Here is a 21,427-nt window from a genome sequence, read left to right on the forward strand (position 1 = left end):
GATGTCGTCTAACTTTGTCTCGCCTACGATGACTATTGCAAATGGCGAAATTTGGCGACCACAGCGTTCCCTGGCGACATAAATTATTTTGTACCACATATATCCGGTATCCATTTGGACGAATTGTTATAAAACGATTGTCCGATTATTTTATCCTCGTCAGTCTTCGCGTGGAGGTTTGACAAGAAAATAAAAAGACTAGAGCGAATTTTAATTCGAAGAGCTTAAAAACTCATTGTCACGGTCGAGGTGGGATGGGGTGATGTCCTTCAGAATGGGAATAATTGTTGCAGACAATACTGCAAACCGATCGTTGTATGCATATTGGTTTTATAATCTCTGACGGTCGAGTGGTGAGTTTGTCCGTCATGTTTAAGTATGAAATGTATGTGGTTTTTTTTGGTGTTTAAAAAGTAATTAAATCTCGAGAGGGTAATATATCTTTTATTTCTGCCATGACGAAGTAGATGAGTAGTATATTCATTTGTTAAATTGGGTTTAACTAGTACTTCAGTGCAATATATGCAAAATGCACAAAATAGTCACAACGAAATTCTCAAACTGGACAATATTAGTTTTGTTTTTAAAAGATTCATGAAGGATTTAAAAAGAAATTAGATCCATTAATTTGTTGAATGGTTAGAATTTATTCTTTTAAATTCATTACTTAACTGAAATGAAATATAAAACGTAAAAGAAAGTATGTGTAAAACATTTAACTTTCTTAAAACGTTTTTTATCTGAAAGATTAGACGGCTCTTTTGATAAATAAACACGAAAATTAACCACGCTCTTGTAATAATGTGGACGGTAACTAAAACCGAGTATATTTTTGTTCCTATATTGCATTGACATTAAGTACACACAGTTCCGTTACAGACTGCATGAATGTTTTGATCGAAATTTTTTATTTTTCTGAACCAATTCATGGCCTGGAATTTGGCACATTTGTGTGTGTGTGTGTGTGTGTGAGAGAGAGAGAGAGAGAGAGTATATTTTTAAATCATAGCCTAAGATTTTGCGGAGACATTGTTTAATTAAAATCTCCTCCGAATATTTGCATGTAAATATATTATAATCTACAATCGCTGTATAATTAATTTGCATCCACAAAATTGTACCAGGAAAAATAATTAGAAATTAACGAGTGAACTGAAGAACCTTGATTTGTCACCATCACGTTTACTCTTTCCCCAGTTTCCTTTCGCTCAAGGTTCCCGATTTTCGTTTCTTAGGCGTGGTTTCTTGCTACAAATTGCGTATACTCCGCATATCTTTTTGCCCGGGTTTTCCAGTAATTCCTCGGACCACGGCACCTAATGACATCACTGGTTTTCTTGCATTGACTATATATCTTGCAATAATGGGAGTTCATTGATGAATGATACTGTTCAGAATGTAAAATCAAACTCGCAAGACTTTCCTTTGTTATCAATGCTACAGAAATGATCTGTATTTGGAGCACATGAATGTAGAGTTATAAATCACAGCGAAAAGTGTTATATTGTATTCCATTCGAAATTATATTTCTGAGTACGCATGTTTCAGCATTCTTTCCACAACGTAACTTGACTATTACGGAACTAAAACTTCGATTTCAGTTCAAACAAATATGTTCAGATTGCAATGAATACGAAACGGTTTCATCATGATATTGGTAAATATATCTCTGAACTGTGTAAAAATAAAAAGCGAGTTGCGCTAACTACGTATATGGTTTTGCTTGTAGAAGGTTGGGTTCAGTCCAATATATTCTTTATAAGTTTGGTATAATAATTGTCGCACTCCACATGAATCATTAAAGTTGGTTTGCTTTATTACGTGATTTAGGTTTGAAGGAACGAAGGATGCTCTTGGGAAGATTTTGGGTAACATGTAATTCGCCTGATATTAATGTGTATTGATATTATTAAAGTGTATAATGATATTAAAGTGTACACTGCAGTATCTAACTCAAGTCAAGCCTTTTAAATATTTATGAGAAGGAAAAGAAAAAGAAAAAAAGAAAGGAAAAAGAAAACAAAACAAAAACAAACAAATAAATAAATAAAACAAACTCAAAGATAATCCATGGCTCACCAAAGCAAATCTCTACGCCTTTTAAAAAATATTAACCCAACCACTGAGCTTCTACCCTATCCAGCCTCAATGGGGATTGTGATCCACAAGGGTCATAACCAAAAATAGTTACATTGGAATGCCTTTCTCCCCTATACTGCATGTGTAGTTTTATAAAATAAAATTATAAAAATGTTATTGTTCTTTATAATTTTGTACGTTTAGCCTCTGACCTACTCCTCTTCCCACCACATGGGAAAGAAGATACAAATCATTCCCCAAACTTGCAGATGGTTAAGATATGGGCTCGATTCGGGGACGAGATAACTAAAAAGTACGTTTTAACCCATCAGTGTAGGAGGAAATATGAAAACAGACGCTGTTTGAGACAACAACGTTGAAAATATTTATAATTCATCTATTGTTATTTTCTCCACTGAAATCACGTCGTCACAGTCATCGCCAAGATTATCTAGGAGTGGTAGGAGAAGTATTTGGTGTAAGTTTGCGTCTGTAAATCGCCTATTCAAACTTATGAAGGGCCCCCACCCCACCCCCATTGCGTTAAATATATTTTTGAAAAGTGTATAACTCGCGGATTTAAAAAAAATTGTTTAGTGCCTGCTTTACCAATTTTAAAGTGTAGGCGGATATGATGACTGATTAATTTTTCAAGTTAGACTTTCATTCGTTTCTTATCGTTAACACATTTTCTTACAGGTTTCAATAGTAAAGGCAGCATTTATTACATTTTAATGTTTCTTTTTCCTCTGCAATCTCCTGTACAGTCCCACGGGCACATAACCGCACAGAACACTGAAGCAAAATTAACACATCAAAATTAATACACGAATGGAAAAAGAAAATAAGAAAAAGGTAATGATATATTTATCAATCGTTTGGGGATGTACACTTGAGGCAGCCGTTTCAAGGATAATATGACCTAGTATTCTGAGTGGGGTTTCTAGGATTTCAAGGTTATGAACTAATTTCTGCCCGTTTCCATTGAAACTCATAATATGCTTATCATAAACACCGAGCATTACATATTCGCAAGGAGGGAGCAAAACTCCATCCCATAATAATTAAATCAATCTCGCAAAGGCCATTCCAACAACGTTCGGCGTAATATTTAAGCATCCATTTCACCAGATATACAAAGTCTGCATCATTTCTGTAGAGAACATTTCACCCATAACAGTAATTTTGTATTTCCTAACCAGTTAGTTTATTCGAATAAGTCCACTATCCGTATTTGTCGCTAGATAATCACCTCACGCGACTGCTGTTCCATTTAATGGACTCACCCATTTTCACCACACCCTGTTTATGCTCCATCTATTGGGCCTCGAAGGGTTTGAGTCAGAGACACAATCTAGGTCGCCTAGATGCCGTAAATAGTTGGAGTTCCTTATTTCTTACTTGATCCAGAGACAAGGACTGGAAAAACGGATCATCGAAAGGGGTTTAGGGTTCAGTTGATAGCTCGTCTTGCCCTGTCTGTAAGCAGGGTGCGTGTGACGGGAGCTAACGTAGGGTTGCTTTTAAAATGGCGTGCTGCATAACGTGCATGAGCGAAGAGGCAAAAGAACAGCGTCGAATTAATCAAGAAATAGAGAAGCAATTGAGAAAAGACAAAAGAGATGCGAGGAGAGAGCTTAAATTACTCCTGTTAGGTGGGTATCTTATCACTATCAATTTTCAGCTAGAAAATAGATCTGATGTCGGTTTCAAACGAGACTATAAGCGAGAGGTAGCCATCTTGAATAATATTAATTATGTGTTAGATACATACTTGTCGAAGGTGGCAAATATTAAGCATTAAATAAACATTTTTGAATGTGCAGAGAGAGTACGTGGGTCACATGTAACGAGAGACGTGTTTTTACTGTAATAGCGGCATATTTGCACACTTTTATTAGTGGAACAGGTGCCCGCTTTACCGATATATACGCACACATGAATGAATATATTATTCCTTTTTACAGCATCTTTAAAAAAAATAGGTAAAATATATAGTTGCAATTCTTTAACTGCATCAACACAAATTAACAAGTTACACGACCAGATATTACAGGCGCAGGTCTGTTTCGCCAACAATATCGTGATTTTGACAGGAGTCGAGGAACCGGTGATGTACATTTTGGACAGGAAGTGATGCCTAGCGGTTATATTTTGACAGCTATTGAAAAAAAAAATGCTGCGTTTATCGTCATGATTTTATGTTTTATTGATATGTTGAAACTTTTTTGTGTGTGGGTTTACTGTAAGGTCATAAATGATATAATAAAACTGGCAAAAAAGTTTATTTTTTTTTACATGGTCTTTCAGCAGCCACACCCTTCAAACAAGCAGCCTAGCAATGAGTTGGAAGTTTCTTAAAACCGTGTGTGTGTGTATATATATATATATATATATATATAAGGTTACATGTGTGAATGCAGTGGTAGTGCTGTCATCATCAGAAATTTGATTTCATAACAGATTAATGTTTTTCACTAGTTTGACTATTTTCACAATATGTTAGTTAAATAGGTTTATACCTTCACTTTGTTCAACTCTTCATAACTTTCCTTACAAAACATTTATCTGTATGTTTTTTTCTTCTTCCCCTTAAGATTAATTTTGTTCTGCAAATACAGAATTGTCAATTGACCCCTGGAAATGTGTGATCTGTTGACAGTGCTTCAGTTGTATGTAGATACTAGCAGAGGGGCACCTACTTTCTCCACGTCATTTAACTTTTGCTGCTATGTTCTTGATTATGAAAGTAACTAGGAGAAACAAGTTAATTCCTTTAATATTTATTTTAAATTCTGTTTTTTTCTTAAGTTTTGTTATTTCTTTTTTCACTGCAAATTTTTTCTGAACCATGTTCTTTTCCTTCATTTGAAAAAGAATGACTATTAATAAGTCTGGGTTTATAATTAAAAAAAGGTTGACACCAGCGTTTGCCATAATTACATTTTTGCATGACAACAAAATCCATAAAAAAACTTCTGTGTAGATGATTCTCTCACTTGTTCTCCACTTCAGTGGCATAAATGGTTGGAGCGTTTGCCTTGGTTGGGTGGGGTTTCGGTTTTGAACCCTGGCCAAGTGACTTATAAAAATGATCATAGCAGCTGCCTCACTTGGCACTCGGCATTAAGAGGTTAGTGGCTAGTCTGCCTGGTGTCAGGATAATGTGACTGGGTGGGACATCATGCTACACTATAAACTGCCACAATGCAGACATCATAGTGATATGACTAAAATATTTTTAAAGCTACATTAAAAATACATATCCATATGGGTGGGACATCATGCTACATGTCTGTGGCATAATGCCCCAGTGCTAGTCATCACTATAACTGCCAGGACCCCGAGTGGTATAAAGTGCTGTCAGTTGTGGATCACTGCCATCTCACCTCTGTGTGCGTAGGTTTGAGTCTCGGATTTGGCCAATGTGGGTATGTGAGAAATCTTGCCAGTAGCATCTCAAGGGTCGGTGGTTCTTTCTGAGGCTTTCCCGGGTTCTTCTTCCACCATTAATACTGGCCACCATGTATAGCCTATCGTGTGCTGAAAAATGGCTTTAAACCCATAACAATAACAACAACAACACCATAACTGCCACACTGCAGACATCATAATGATATGAGTGAAAAATTGTTTTAAGCTGTGTTAAAATCCATACCACACAAAAAGTATGTCAATCTTCCAGTAATTAGAAAAGTGACCCCTTTTCTTTAATCATTTGGTGAATTTTCCCCAAAATTGTGATTTCTTAAGTAGATTCGTATATTTAATTTTCAAAGAAAAGGAGCATACTGCGCTTTTAAATTAATGAACAGAGCAGATCAAATCCAATAGCTTGACTTTATTCTGGGGCAAATGCTTATTTGCTATTTTATATCGAGCAAGTGCCAATGTTTGTGCTTTTAACACTCTTCTACCTTTATCTTAATGTTTACATCACACCCCCATTAGTGAATGCACAAGCCTACCTGTCTCCATTCATGAATTCATATCCCATGATACTACAGTAAGTGGTCATTGATAACCGTCAAACACGTGTATATTCTGTTATCGCTTGAATGCATATTGGGCTAAGTGGTCAGTTAATCAGCCAATTAAAATACTTCAAACTAAACAAATTCTGGATGGTTAATTGGCATTGTTTTAAACTACTTTCAGGGATCACAATGATTTCCAAACTGAAGTGTCAGTTTGCCCTTGACCCTAAAATCTCGGGATTTTATTATATTTTCAACTTTTCAACATATTCTGTTTAGAGGGCCTCAAGGGAGAATTATCCATGACTAATGAGTCACCCTCTATAAATAGAACATTATTATTATTATTATTATTATTAACTGCTCAAATTGATATGCCAAAATATACAACTATGAGGGTTATATATTATTCAGATATCAAGGATGTACATCACAGAATTATCAGTTCACTTTTCCTTCCATCCTTAAGTTTTGGGTGGCCCTGAGTGGTCTAAAGCGCCCACCGTTACGGATCACTGCCATATCACCTCTGCCTGCATGGGTTCGAGTCCAAGGCTCGTCTAGCGTGGGTATGTGGGAAAGCCTGCCAGTAGCTTCTCGTGGGTCGGTGGTTCTTCCCTGGATTTTGGCCGCCATGTATAGCCTATCTTGTGCTGAAAAATGGCATTAAACCCTAGAACAACAACAACAACAACCACGTTAAGTTTTGTAACAAATTTCGGAAATTGACTTTTCTTTTTCTTCTCATCAGAACTGACAGTATCATTCTGCTTCTTTGGAGTCTTAAGAGTAAGAAAATTCATCAATACCATGTTGTTTCCGAGAGAGACAAAAAAGAAAATATACTTCTTTGCGCCATTGTGATTTAAAAGTTCAGATGTATGCATGGAGTGTTGTGTCCGTTCAATTTTTTTCTGAATGACCCATTAATTAAATCGTTGGAGATTGTAAACATTTTGCAGATTTAAGCAAATTAATCAGCAATAAAACACAATTCCATGGTGAAAACTGGCTTAGCGAGAAGCCATATATTCATATTTTGTCGCACTGATTATTATATAATGCCCAATCAGACAAATACAGATATTTTATCAGAAATGAATCCAGTGAAGTCACACATGATTCCAAACTTTTAAACATGCTAAAAGAAACAACTTGTCAATAAAACAAAGTTGATCCACTTCTGTTGACAACTGGCTTAGTGATCTGCCATACTGATATGCTCCAGTTCTGACCAGTTGATTATAATTTGATGTCCAAACATACCAATGCTGATATTTGATCAATAGGCAGTCCATTCATATCATAATTGTTTTCTCTTCCTCCTTCATAAACTTCAAATGTAATCTCTCAACAATCCAACCTAAGTCAGTTAAATCCTCAGTGTTTCTCTTTATGCACATTTGTGCGTCAGGGACGCACATTAGAAAAAAATTGACATGCACATTTTTTTTGCTGTATTTTTGATGCATAGGATTTGCATAATGCAATCAGAATTTATTTAATATCCAACGCATTGGACGAGAAGTGGCATCGTGTATACTTCGAGCATAGGCATTGATTGGTTCCCCACTTTGTTTGCTCCCTGTGTTGCGTTTCTCTATTCGTATAGCAGAGTGCAATGCAGGGAACATAAGAGATAAGGAACCAGACTAGCATAGGCAATGTTATGGTGGAGTAGCTTCCTCTAATCTCACAAGCCCTCATGATTTTCATCGAGCTCAGCAAGATGTCATCTTGATGTTTAACCGCAGTGATTGTTGCATTAAAAAGTAATCTCCAGATTAAAACCTCATGCACTAAGAATCATTAGCGAAGAAAGTGAAAGAAGCAGAACACAAAATAGTAACTGTGGATCAAACTTTAATGAAAAACTGACAAAATAATTGCCTTGACTGGAATACGGCACATCTATTAGGATCCTCGGTGTGAGTGGTAGGGTTTAAGAATTTTAAAAATATCTCTCCCCATTTGCCACAAGATATTTGGAGAAAACATTATAACCCAAGACATTCTTTCACAACAAAGAATGTAAACTTGCCGAGACAAATGCATTTATTTGGATTACACAGTCAGGGGGTCATTGCAGATTTTTGGGTTTTTAACTTTGCTGCAAACAAAGATCGTAAAGTTCAAGTGTAACTTATTAGAAATAAGATGAATCATTAGCCTCCTTGATTTTTGGATAAATTTGTTCTAAGACGAAGTACAATGAAATCGATGATAGTACACATTTTATTACAGGCAGTAAATTAACTACCATTTGGTTTAAAAAGATTTATTAGGCTTTTGTATTGGCTTGTATGTAATGTGTTGGTCTTTAATATTGCTTCAAAAAGATTATAAGGAGAGTACGACTTTAAAAGAAAATTGAACTAATAAAATTATTCTTTGAATGGACAATGCATTTGTTTGTTAGTTTATTTGTATGTTTAGAGAGAGTATGTTGCAGTATCCTATTTCAAGCTGAAAGAGTATAAGTCAGATGAAAATTATCACTAAATTTTTGACCCCCCCAGTTTTTATTTGACCCGCAGTTCTGACACCAAGGGGATACATTGATCCTGATTTCATTGAACTGTTAGCTGAAGGTCTAAACTGTTGTCGAGGCGATGTCAGTCAGTGCCTCCTACTGTAAATTTGTTATGGACATCATGCTTTTAATAAGAAACTAAGCTGGAAGTGAATCAAGGGTAATTACGGTTCATGCTCCAGTCAAAATCTGCGTGCATCAAAAAGATGTAGAAGTAAAAATGTATTTATGTTTATTCAATCCAGATACTCGTGAGTTGATTCCAGTGAGGCTATGCAGTTAATAAAACGCACTATGCTGATATAAGTATCTGTTTCTTTTATGAATTGATTAAATGAAGTATTTTTGATATTTGATCGTTTACAGGATCAGCTGATATTCCATTCCAAGTAAAGCCAATTATGGTAATTAAGGAGCTGATTGTGTTTATATAAACCACAAAATGTATTTTGTGTCAGTTTTACAGGTTGTTGATGAGTGAGGTCATCTTTAATTCATGGATACTATGAGTTTAATTATTTCTGCAAGGAGGTTATAGAAGAAATTTGGAGAAGAAACATTCACAGGAAAGCAGGGGTCACACTACTAGGCGAAGTGGGCAACAAAGTGGCCTAAAAATGTTGTAGGGTTTAAAACTATGTTTCAGCACAAGATAGGATATACATGGTTGCCAGAACTCTGGAAAACCCCAGGAAGAACCACCAACCCATGAGAAGCTACTGGCAAGCTTTCTCACATACCCACTTTGGCCCAGTCTGAGACTCAAACCCATGAAGACAGCTGAGACGGCAGTGATCCGAAACGGTGAGTGCTTTAGACCACTTGGACAAATGGCCCCCCCCCCCCCATGTAAACTTTGCCTCTGTTAAGAAAGTGAAAATAGACTTCACCCTCCGATTTTTCAGATGTAAAATGACCGGCTGTAGTTTATGACTTTTGAAATGCTCCTTTGGTTTTGCCAGGAAGTTCTGTCAGTGTTGTGTAACCCACAGCGAAATGTATTTATGCGGTGTTGATACCAATTAGCCTATGCTGACAAAACCTTACACATTCCTAAATGTGTTTTAATAGCAAACTGACTATTAACCTTTTCTGGAGCAAGATGTCACTGCTTGATTTCCTGAAGCTGGGCCAAATGTATTATTCTGAACCAAAATCTAATTGGAAATTTAAACATCAATATGTAAATAGTAACTTGTTTTTTTTTTTAAATATAATCGGTGAAAAGCATTTTCTGATTTATTTTTAAAATGGCGATTTTAACTGCCTTGCTTGTGTTTTCAGTCTGAAACCATAAGTGAACCTGTAATGGCGGAAACACTGCTTCATTAGATTGTTATTCATAAATAATTGGGCAGATAGATTAAGGAAAATATATACGCTACTGGGAAATCTGGGGAAAAGTTGGGAGAAATGACAAATTTTTCTCCAATATGTGAAAAGTCCTTGAATTTCACAAATATTGACGAAAGTCTGGAAAAACCACTTGATGCCCGAAACAATGACTGGAGTTAAATTTATCAAGTTCTGACCAGAGTATTCGAAGCGTGCAGTATGGATCATTTGGGTGCTTGCAATAAACATATTTGCTGAGTCAATCCAAATGCTCAATGGATTAGATTTGTCTAGTAGACTTTTATTTTCAAAATTAGTTCGTTACATAGAAGCTATGAAAACCAGTCTAGCGTCACAAGAGGCCAACATGGTCGTGGCAAAGCGTAGCTGCTTACCGGTTGGCTTAGCAAACCTAAACACTGTTAGATCGAGTGATACATGCATGAAATTACTTATTTTCTCTGAAATTGTGAGTATGTCTTTTACCCTTTACCTCATGCAAGCACCTTTGGACGCCTCTACTCCATTCACGTGGAATCGCCTTTTGATGTCTGCTGTGAACATCAGTCATTTTAAGACAGTTTTCGTAGTGCCATCTTCGGGGAAAACCCCCTATTAAATACTACATTCATTTCTGTGAATGACAATTATGTCAGGTCACATGGTCACTGTTTATGCTCTTGTCAAAATCTGCTATTTAAAGTAACTGGGTCGTATTCTCCACTCTCCAAAATGGAGGTTGCAGATTTTGTTCATTACTTTTCACGATTAGAATCACAACTATGAAAGCTTCAATAACTTTGGTAAAGGCTTTGATATTGATGTAGGTAGTGATTAGTTTTTATAAGTTATTAAATTCAGATGACTTAGTGATCTAGACGCAGACGAAAAATGTCAATTTTGAGTATGAGAAATGGCAGCTACAGTTGGTCACACGGCTTCACTGACTTGATGGTGAACAAGTATGCTGAAGCACATAAAAAATTCTTCCGTGAAAAATAATTACACAGCTATAACGATCGGATTTTACTCTTAAATGTTTCCATACATAATAGATGTGTACCAAAAAATGTAAAATGGTTAAAATTGTTGTTAAACATAACATACACTTCACTGCTTAACAGTTAATAGGCAGGCCTATGTGTGTGGAGTTGAATAGATAACGTGTTCTATTTATAGTGCACTGCATTGGGTAACTTTGCTACATGTGTATCGGAGGGTTCAAAAGCCATACACTCTGGGAGGTAAAGGGTTAATAAAGTAAACTATTATATATGCCTTCTCTGTTTTCACTACAGGTGTAGTTCTTATTTATTATGCATCGATTTAACCCTTTACCTCACACAAGCGTCTTTGGACACCTTTACTCCATTTGCATGGAAGCGCCTTTTGATGCCTTTACTCCATTTGCATGGAAGCGCCTTTTGACGCCTGCTGTAAACATCAGCCATTTTGAGCTGGTTTTCGTAGCGCCACCTTCGGGGAAAACCCCCCTATTAGATACTACATTCATTTCTGCGAATGACAATTACGTCAGATCACGTCGCTATGTATGCACTGGTCGATATCTGCTATTTAAAGTAACTGGGTCATAATCTCCACTTGCCAAAATGGCGGTCGCGGATTTCATTCAGTACGTACGAAATTTTCAAGATTAGAATAACAACTATGAAAGATTCAATAACTTAGGTAAAGGCTCTGATATTGATGTAGGCAGCAATTAGTTTTTATAAATTATCAAATTCAGATGACTTAGTGATGTAGATGCAGACGAAAACCTTGTAAATTTCGAGTATCGGAAATGGCAGCTACGGTTGGTCATGCGGCTTCACTGACATGACGGTGAACGAGTTCTCTCTCGATTTTAAAGCACATAAAAAATTCTTCCGTGAAAAATAATTACACAGTTATAACAATCAGACTTTACTCTTAAATTTTTCCATATATAATAGATGTATACCAAAAATTATTTGATATCATTGTGGAGCTACATCTGTCTACCTTTCAATAATACCACCCACTTTAGTGTGTTTTACATGATTTTGATGCTGCAGAGCTTGGCAGTAGGCTACCTCCAGCCACGTAAACTCGACACCAGGGGTTAATGAGTTAACTTAATGACAGTGCCTTCCAGTATTCAATGAATCGACAATGCATTCATATCCTTATTTCTGTTGCAGTTCATGCAGTACATTTTTATAATGATCATATGAAAGTTTGTGATATTGTATACCTTGCAGTGAGAAGAACCTGTTTTGAAGATAAATGGCCATCCACAAACTAACAATCCAGCACAACAGAAGCCATCAGTAGTTTGTTTTCTTTGTTGTTGACAATAATATCATGTGCCAACTGATAACCTAAAAGCACCACAGCATGTTTGTCTTTGCCATCATGTTGACAGTAAGCAGTGTACTTGAGGACAAGAAAATTGTACTGTATAAACCATATGCTATTCCATTGTTTGATTCCACCTCCCACCCTTCCAGAAGACTGATTGAAATAAAAACTTGTGAACTCATAGTTTCACGATTTTGCATTTATCTGTTTATTGGCACCTCACTTCCAAATGATTTGCTATTTTATTTGTATGATGATAAAAAAAAATTCAGTTTCATATTTCCCCATACCAGAATGAGCAAATAATCGGATACATGTGAAGAGATTGTCAATACTTACAGAATGCCACAAATTTGTTCAAATTAATTCTCTTAATATTGGGGATTTGCACATTACCTTTTATTTCAGCATCAAGTTGAGTTCTGTCTAATTAGGAGGAATTGTCAAACTTTCATTTTTGATGGTGGTACCATATTTGGGGCTGTTGCAATGTGCCAAGTCAGATAACTTCCTGTTATAAAAACACACCATTCCTAAACTGAAATTGAGCTCATCTTTTGATGCTAATCTTTTTCAATATTTAATAACAATGTTGTCTGGTTATTGGCCAGATTTTTGTAAGCATCTGCTGCAGTCAAGTTTTTATTATGAAGAGAACTTTTAATTTTCTAAAGGTGTGTGTGGGTAAATGTTTCAAAAACATTGCCTTGTTTGGATTTGTAGTCCAGAAAAGACATTATTCAATTCCTTGTTTTTTTAACGTCTGCCTCAGATGCGGGCAGTCGTGGGTTCAACCCTGACCGAGTCATACCAAAGACAAAAATTGTACTAGCAGCAGCCTTGCGTGGTGCTCAGCATTAAGATGTTATTGTTAGGACTGGTTGGCCTGGTGTCAGGATAATGTAACTGGGTGGGACATGATGCTGCACTATAAACTGCCACAATGCAGACATTGTAGTGATATAACTGATTTTTGTGTGTAAAGCTACGTTAAAAATTCATATCGCACAGACACACACACACATGCAGACTTAGCATATATGCCATTCTTGTCCATGACAAGATAACAATTACTTGAAAAGAGACCACCTGTTGTCTGTGACTTTAGGTCATTTCAGACCGCACCATTGGATCAGGTGCTTGACTCAATACAATGCCCTTTGCTTTGCACTCTGTGAATGTTTTAAAAACTAATCAGAGGTCTCGCTAGGATTTTAAAGCTATGAGTCCCACCATCAAAAATTGCAGTCCCTTCTTTCCTACAGAATCAACACAGACATGAGTGCATCTATTTTTAGATGGAGAGGTTTTTGTAATGTAATCACTCACTTTAATATAGCTTCATTACAACAGTCCATTGACAGGATTGCAAATTTATGGTTTATTTGTCTACATCCTTGTAGTAATTTTAGGCAATAGTTAAATAGTATCTGATTTGTTTTTTCCCATATTTTCGCAAATACATGTCAAGTAGGAAAATGGCTTAGACCTTAAAGCGCATCTCGCGAATTCCACAACATAACATTGTCCCATAAGTTTCTGACCTACATAATTTGCATTTTAAAGTTAAATCGTTAATAAAAAAAATACCTTGTCTTTGATTTTTCTGAAAATATTTGCCCAACGATTTACAAAAACAGACAATCTAATAAACTGGTACATCCCAAACTTGGCAAAGTCCCCCATTATTTCACGTTATGCCTACTGGTTCACTTAAGTTTCAAACTAATTTTATGAAGAAATAGTGTACAAGAGGCAGTTAATATATATCCAGATCACCGATTCTGATCTTAAAACACGTTTGTATGTTTTATCATCAAAGGATATCATGCAGGAAATTGATAGTTGCTACCTTACTTGAAAAGGGTTAATGGTCAATCAGCTAACAAAACATATGCTTGTGCATGGGCAAGAGTTTGTTTGTTTGTTAACCTGATTGATATCAAAACTAGACCTAGCTAACTGATGTCTTGATGAGTAGATTTTGCTACAACACTAGAACTAACCAGGCTAAGGCGAGGGGCATTTAAAAAAAGTATGGTCTGTCAGTGTACTCTTAAATAGCTCTTGTTCGTCCATCAGAGTGATACTGAACTTTGTCAATCCAAGAAAGGACTTGTTCCAAACACTAAGCTAGGCATCACACACTTTCTTACACTTAGCTACTGTCCTATCCGAACTATCCATTCTAGCAGTTTTAGCACTCTTCTGAATCTCGTTACAGTCTTCGTAAGTTTGCCATTAACCCAAAAATACTCTTCCAAATTTACGAATGGCATTTTGTTGAAGTCTCAAAATGTTTTGATTTTGAGGTCGTGTGCACTACTTATTCCAATACATTTAGAAATGAAGGCAATAACGAAATCTAAAGTTGTTTATTTGATGTACTTTTATAAATGACCGCATTTACATCTCTGGGTCTTTTTGACTCTGAATTCAATCACTGTAAATATCTACATTTTTGCATCTGGCCGCCAGTCAAAGCATGTTCTTTTTGATGTACTGTTATAATGGCAATATGTATGTACATCAAGGGGTCTTTCATTCACTGAATGCTGTCATTGTCAAGTTTTTGAATTTTGTTGCACACCTATTACATGCATACGGAGGACTCGTGCCTCAGTGATTTTCTGCATCCCAGATAAAAAAATTGGCGTACAAATACACGTAATTAAGCGTTTCCAAGATCTCAGCTAATTATTACTAATTTCATGTCTTAAACTTAGAAGACGTTAGCTTTAGAACAGAAGAAATGGTGCAGTTGCGTTGTGCGATGAAAATCTCATCTAGAACAAGTACTTTAGACTAATGCAAAACAAATGCCATTGTCACAGGCACTTATTTTTGCTAGTTAAAAAGGAAAACTGTATTTCACGATCATCGATACAAATAAAAAAATACTTAAGGAAACAAACTCGTGCTGTTTGAGACCTGTATCATTGCAGATTCTGTACTGTTCATATTTATCCCATATGTACGTTCAGTAACTGGTGAAGTATCTCAGCTTAGGAAGAGAGCTTCCAAATTTGCTTCCTTTACAAGTACATTTCAGGTCATAAGAACCATGTTGCGCAAAGCTTCTCTTTTGTCTTGCCAACACTTCCAATGTGTCACGCAGGGAATAAGCTACAAGAAGTTCTGATTATTGGTTATTGTTTACACTTTACTTTAATAATAACCACCAATCTGAATTCAGTGTAATTCACTGCAAGACACACCGAAACTAGACTCAAGTGGACACGATATGAATCAAGAGAATAACTATAATAAAAGTGATTATTGAAAGACAAGTTAAGTACTTCTTTATATTTGGTTACACTTGGAATATCTCCTTTATGCTGAAGATGTAGCTGGGATAAAATAGTTAGCATGAAATATATGAGATGGGTGGATGGGGATCATTATGAACTATATCACCTTGTTTGTAGAAGAAGAGGGGGGATTTTCCATACGTGTTTCTTTTTAATTGTCAAAAGTGAGTGCCTGTATCAGCAAGATCTAAATATTAAAGTGACTTGTATAGGGTTGGTGTCTCATTTTTGTATTGGTTCTTCACTTCTTGTGACATTTATCGGTATGGCAAAAGTAAAAAAAATGGCAGCCTGTCACACCTGTCCAGCTAAAACTCTTTCGCATTGATTATAGTAATGGGTTTGGTACCAGGGCTGAGCAATTCCCATATCCCGACATCCCGGAGTAGTCAGTTTTGAAGTTGGACAAGTAAAATTTTCCAAGTCGCTAGTCCAGGACAAGTGCTTTTTAAAAAAGTCGGGCTAGTCCTTATTTTCATGCTTTAATGACTATATCTGCCTTTATTTGGCCAATCATGCCCTCTGGGCGTGCTGAACACTTAATTCTACCCCTCTTCGTGTATACATTTACATCCTGTATACTGGGCTAAGCGCCCAAATTATCAGCAAATCAAAACACGTCAAACAAAAGAAAGCCAGTATATCAACTGCTGGCTTAGTACTGGTGCAGGTGGCAGACATATACATAGACATATTTTCAAATCCATCAGCTAAAACATATATACGTGAACCTGAAGAAGCTAAATGTATAACAACGTTTTTGAAAAATTACATTCTTTTAAGAAATAATTATGTTGTATATTATTTTTGTTCTTTCTATGGATTAAGTACATACGTCTCATCAAATCTTGGCAAGTGATTACCATTTTGGGACCAGTGAAAAGTAAGGTGGGACTAGTGAAGAGTAAGGTGGGACTAGTGAATAGAAAGGTGGGACTAGTGAATTTTCTGAAACCACTTGTCCTGGACTAGTGGTTAAAATAAAAATTTGCTCAGTCCTGGGTACATAAATCTGATCTTGATTCCAACTGGGCTACTAATGATGTGATATCAACCCCAATTTTCAGCAAAAATGAGTTGGGATAGATTTCTAGCTATTCTAAGCAATTTACACCTGACAGACGAGAACAATCAAGGTGACACTTTGCACAAGATCCGCCCAGTGATTGAAAAAAATGAAGCATTTGCTGAGGTTTATTCACTAGATATGAACCTCAGTTTTGATGAGGCTACCTGCATTTGGAAAGGTCGTCTGAAATTTCCAGTTTATAACCCTGCCAAACCTAACAAGTATGGCATAAAAGCTGTTTCAGGTGTGCGAGGCAAGCAGTGGATGTTGTATTGGTTACCACATTTATGCTGGTAAAACAGGTGGAGACTTTGACAGTTTTGTAAAGGACTAGAACTAAACATTGATAAGCGGAGTAACATAACAAAACTTGAGTTGGTAGATACCTCAGCATGTGGAACCGTGCAAGCAAATAGAGTAGGTGTTGCAGAGGCAATGAAGGTTTGAAGAAAAGTAAACCAGGGTGAGTGTATTTTTGGAAGAAAGGACAATTTGCTACAGGTGAAATATCTAGACAAAACGAGATGTAACTATGATCTCCAGTTATCATGAAGCAAAGGTAGCAGTGATCAGGAAAACAAATTCTGCTACAAACACACCTCTAATGAAACCCACATGTATTGTGGATTATGTGAAAAACATAGTAGATTTAAGTGACCAATTTAACCAATACAATCCTGTAGTATGGAAATCCAAGAAATGATGGAGAATATGTATTTTTCATCTGTTGAATGTATGTATTGTGCAGATTTCCGTGTTTCAGTAGTGATGTCATTGGTTCAGGAAGCAGATGTGTCTGAACCTACTAAGTGAGGAGAAAAAAATTGCTGGTGAGCAACTCGAACGCCTGTTTGGGAGGCATTTCCCTGAATTTATTCTAGCAACACCTGGAGCTAAACGAGCACACCCTGCACATGATTGTGTTGTCTGTATTAAGCAGACATGATTTTCGTCCATTTTAAAGTGGAATTCCGCTTTTCTTCTGACTTGAATCTATTTTTCTTGATATAGTCCGTTTTTTTAAATCATCTCCGATCCGATTCTGTGGCACCAACATACAGTACAAGTTATGTGTTGCTCTTGAGCACTGATTTTCCTTGGCTTTTTGTTGTAGCAACAGGTTGGCTGTATTATACATGTGTAAGGGTAAGGGAATTGAAAGAGTGCACTGAATGTTAATCATGCGAGGCCTGGATGTAAGCCTTAATCAAGGTTGTTACTGATGCACAAGTTTCTTGAAGCCTGGACCTTTTCTCAAGTTGAAAGTTGGCTTGTATATTTTAAGTCTGCACCTCTTGCAGCTTGTAACTGTCCCCCTCTTTAACAATTTTGAAAATGAAAAGAGGAAACTTCAAAGTCCTTACCTTATATATTATAAAGTAATAACTAATAATGACTCTTTAAGTGAAGAAAAGGAATTGTATTTCATAAGAATTTTACATCCTGACCTAAATCGATCAGGCTGATTCTTTATAAAAGTTAAAACATGATTATTGATGCAATGTATCGATACACTAATACATTTTCATATCATGACGACTAAATTTTTAATTATTTTAATTTGTATGTATCACATTTTAAACTGTCAATGCATTGATGCACATTCATGACATTTCAACACTACAAATTTAATTTTGTGTACTATAATTGTGTTATATAGATGTAGAGAAGTTGTTAATATCTATAAAAACAGTGACTTAGTTTATATTACAATGACATCAAATTGTTTATTTACAAAAATATTATAAAGTAATGTATTTACCAGAAAAGAAACACCGGACACAGTATAAACTATACATTGTAATTCATCGTAACTGACAGGAGTACCTAGATTACACAATTGTAATTACAAGATGGAGAAATACTTAATTAACCACCACTTAAGCAAGATATTTTTACTTTCAGATATTCACTTTTAAATAGCAGTGGAGAAAATATTTAGCATGTTCGTGAGAACAAATGCACAAGTGTCTTCATATTACTGTTATTGCCCTATGATGTGAAGATACTTGTTCATTTGTGATGGTCAGTCAGCTATTAAAACACATGCCTTGAATGTGACAGCATAACATGGGAAATACACTGAACTACCTGGCTTGGTCAAGGGAGCATCTCAAAAGTTCTCTAATGTCACTCAGAGTGCAACTGCAAAATCACAGTGAAGTCTTTTTAGATTCTCTATCAGAAGGAGAAGTTGAACCTTTTATGGCAACTTAGTCACCCATGTTGCCTGGTAGCAGGACCCCTGTATTATGAAAGACTTTTTTTATACAAGCATTTGTGTACAGTTTTACAAACATCTAAATCACATACACACGTGCACTTGCCTTTACAAATCACTGACATTGCACCTCTATGGGTCGTTTATCAAATCCCTATTATGCATATCTATATTTAGATTTTAATCATTCCAGTGGAAAATTAAATTGTAAACAAGACTGGATCTAAAATGTTCCAGACTCAGATGCTCTGTAAAACATTCTACAATAAAACCTGTATTGAGAGACCTGCTATGCGAGACCACCTGTCTTGAGAGACCTGGTTCTCCATGTACAGATTTATTGATTATATAGTGTTATGACCTGTTATGAGAGACAGCCTGTCATGAGAGACCGTTATGTCTTGGCATAATGGGTGGTCTTTCAAGACAGGTTCCACTGTATTTACAACTTAAAATCTATTCACATGATCTAAAACAGTACAACTTGCAATCATAGCCATATTTGAGCAATGCACCTAAGTAAAACATAACTTGGTTAAATGCACCATTTCATGTTTCAAATTTTTGAAAGGAGTACACTGTTTATTTTGCAATGCTCAGACAATTCATTTTCTCATTTGCTTTAACAGAGAACACACTTAGCATTTTGTTAGTTCACTTACTAATGAAATATTTTGATATGTTTACTTTCAGTATTCTGTACCCATGTGTGTGCCAGAAATGATCTATGTTATTAATGTTGGGTTTAACGCCATTTTTCAGCACACGATAGGCTGTACATGGCGGCAAGTATTAATAGTGGAGGAAGAATCCGGTAAAACCCCGGAAAGAACCGCTGACCCACGAGAAGTTACTGGGAAGCTTTCTCACATACCCACATTGGCTGAATCCGAGATGCGAACCCACGCAGATGGAGGTGATATGGCAGTGATCCGTAATGGAGAGCGCTTTCGGCCACTCGGGGCCCCAAAATGATCTATGTGGGGGATGTCATTAAGATTGTATGGTCTCTGATGCACAAATGAGGGTAAAGGGATATATATATATATATATATATATATATATATATATATATATATATATATATATATATATATATATATATATATATATTAGCGGTGGGTATTGAATTAAAAATCATATTGCAATATATTGATTTAAGCAAGAATTACAGATTACTGTTAATTTATTGAAGTAAAATTAATGTAAACTGCAAAAATTACTTAAAATTATTTAATTACATAATTAAGAGATAGTATGGAAAATGAATAAAATGCAGTACAGTAGTTGCAATGTAACACAGAAATAAAAAGTTACAATTTAAGTCTTGTCTGAACAGTTGTTTGTGGTTTACTTTTTGATAAACATAAAATGCATGAAACTTGATCTCTTCTTTGTCACTTTACCCCGTGTAATTCAAACTGAACTACCTTGACAATCACATGATGGAACTTACTCCATAAAATCAGACTATCAACTTGATTTGGTTTTAGGGCTGAACGTTATGCATTTGCTATATCTCAAGCAGCGGAGAACACCCTCTCAGAAGGGACACTTGTTGCTGGGATGCACAATAAGGATTTAGCAAGCTTAGCTAATCTAGGAAATCTCTGCTCATGATTTTTCCACCATTGAAGAAGATCTGAATCCAAGGGAATCGATGGAAACACACCATGGTTCTTAAGCTCTTCTCTAGTTCTTCCATTTGTGTTTTTGAAGTCATAACACCAGTTAAGTAAACATCACCAAGAAGTTATTGCATGCCAGAAAGACAGGTACCTTTATCTATCGTATCACTCTGACCAATGTCTGACTTGAGCTTCTTGCAGAATTGGCAGGCACACATAACTGTGCTGTGGTAAAGGTGGCAGTTCTGACTGCCCACTATCACCCATAGGTGAGTGATGAGTGTCATGTTCAGCCTTAACTCTAACAATGATTTCTGATGCATTCTGCAAAATTTTGGTAAAGATTTCACTCCTTCGTGCATCACTGAGAAAAGGTATGGCTTTAAAACATGGATCCAAAGCAACAGCAATGGTGAGAGTTTCTGGATGAGTGTATCTATCCTGAAGATCATTAACCACAGTCCTTTTCTTCTGAGCTATTAGTAGAGAGTCATCATCACTATGTTGGAAAATGCTGTCAATAAGTTTGTGATGAAGAGCCATGATAACAGAAATGGTTGGAACTGACTCTGCACAAAGAGGTTTTAGACAAACCATTACCTTGTCTGCCAAGCAGATGTCATCATCTGACTGTGTTCAAATCTTTCTCTTTTAGCAAGATCTTTGGATCTCAAATCTACAATTACTGAAATCCTGTCATAAGTACTGTTTCTTCTAGTGGGCACATCAGCTATAAGCTTATGATCCGGTAAACCCAGCAATTCAGCTTGGCTTCTCAGTTTAGCTGCTGCAATTGTACTTTGGTGGAAGACCGTATCTATTCGATGAATCCTGCTGAGGAGAATTTCAATGTGTCTGATCTTGAGGCACTTTTGTGCAGCTAAATTAATTGTATGTGCATAAAAGAATCCCTGCCTTGTCCATGTTTGATGCA

General features: G+C 36.2%; 1 protein-coding gene across 2 annotated transcripts in view; it reads left to right on the forward strand.

Annotated features, from left to right (window-relative positions):
* The window catches only part of LOC149794121 (guanine nucleotide-binding protein G(q) subunit alpha), a 107,970-nt gene that overhangs the window by 15,073 nt on the left and 71,470 nt on the right, over positions 1-21,427 (forward strand). Inside the window, exon 1 of one of the 2 annotated variants that reach the window (XM_089968105.1) lies at positions 3,364-3,734. The exons of the other annotated variant lie outside the window; for it this stretch is intronic. Coding sequence (XP_089824231.1) covers positions 3,608-3,734 — 127 coding nt within the window. The 5' untranslated portion in view covers positions 3,364-3,607. Of the gene's footprint in view, positions 1-3,363; positions 3,735-21,427 lie in introns of those variants that run through there. 2 annotated transcript variants of the gene reach the window in all.

The sequence above is a fragment of the Sinohyriopsis cumingii genome, chromosome 8 (genome assembly GCF_028554795.1).
Source record: "Sinohyriopsis cumingii isolate HCF-2022 chromosome 8, ASM2855479v2, whole genome shotgun sequence".
Taxonomy (NCBI): domain Eukaryota; kingdom Metazoa; phylum Mollusca; class Bivalvia; order Unionida; family Unionidae; genus Sinohyriopsis; species Sinohyriopsis cumingii.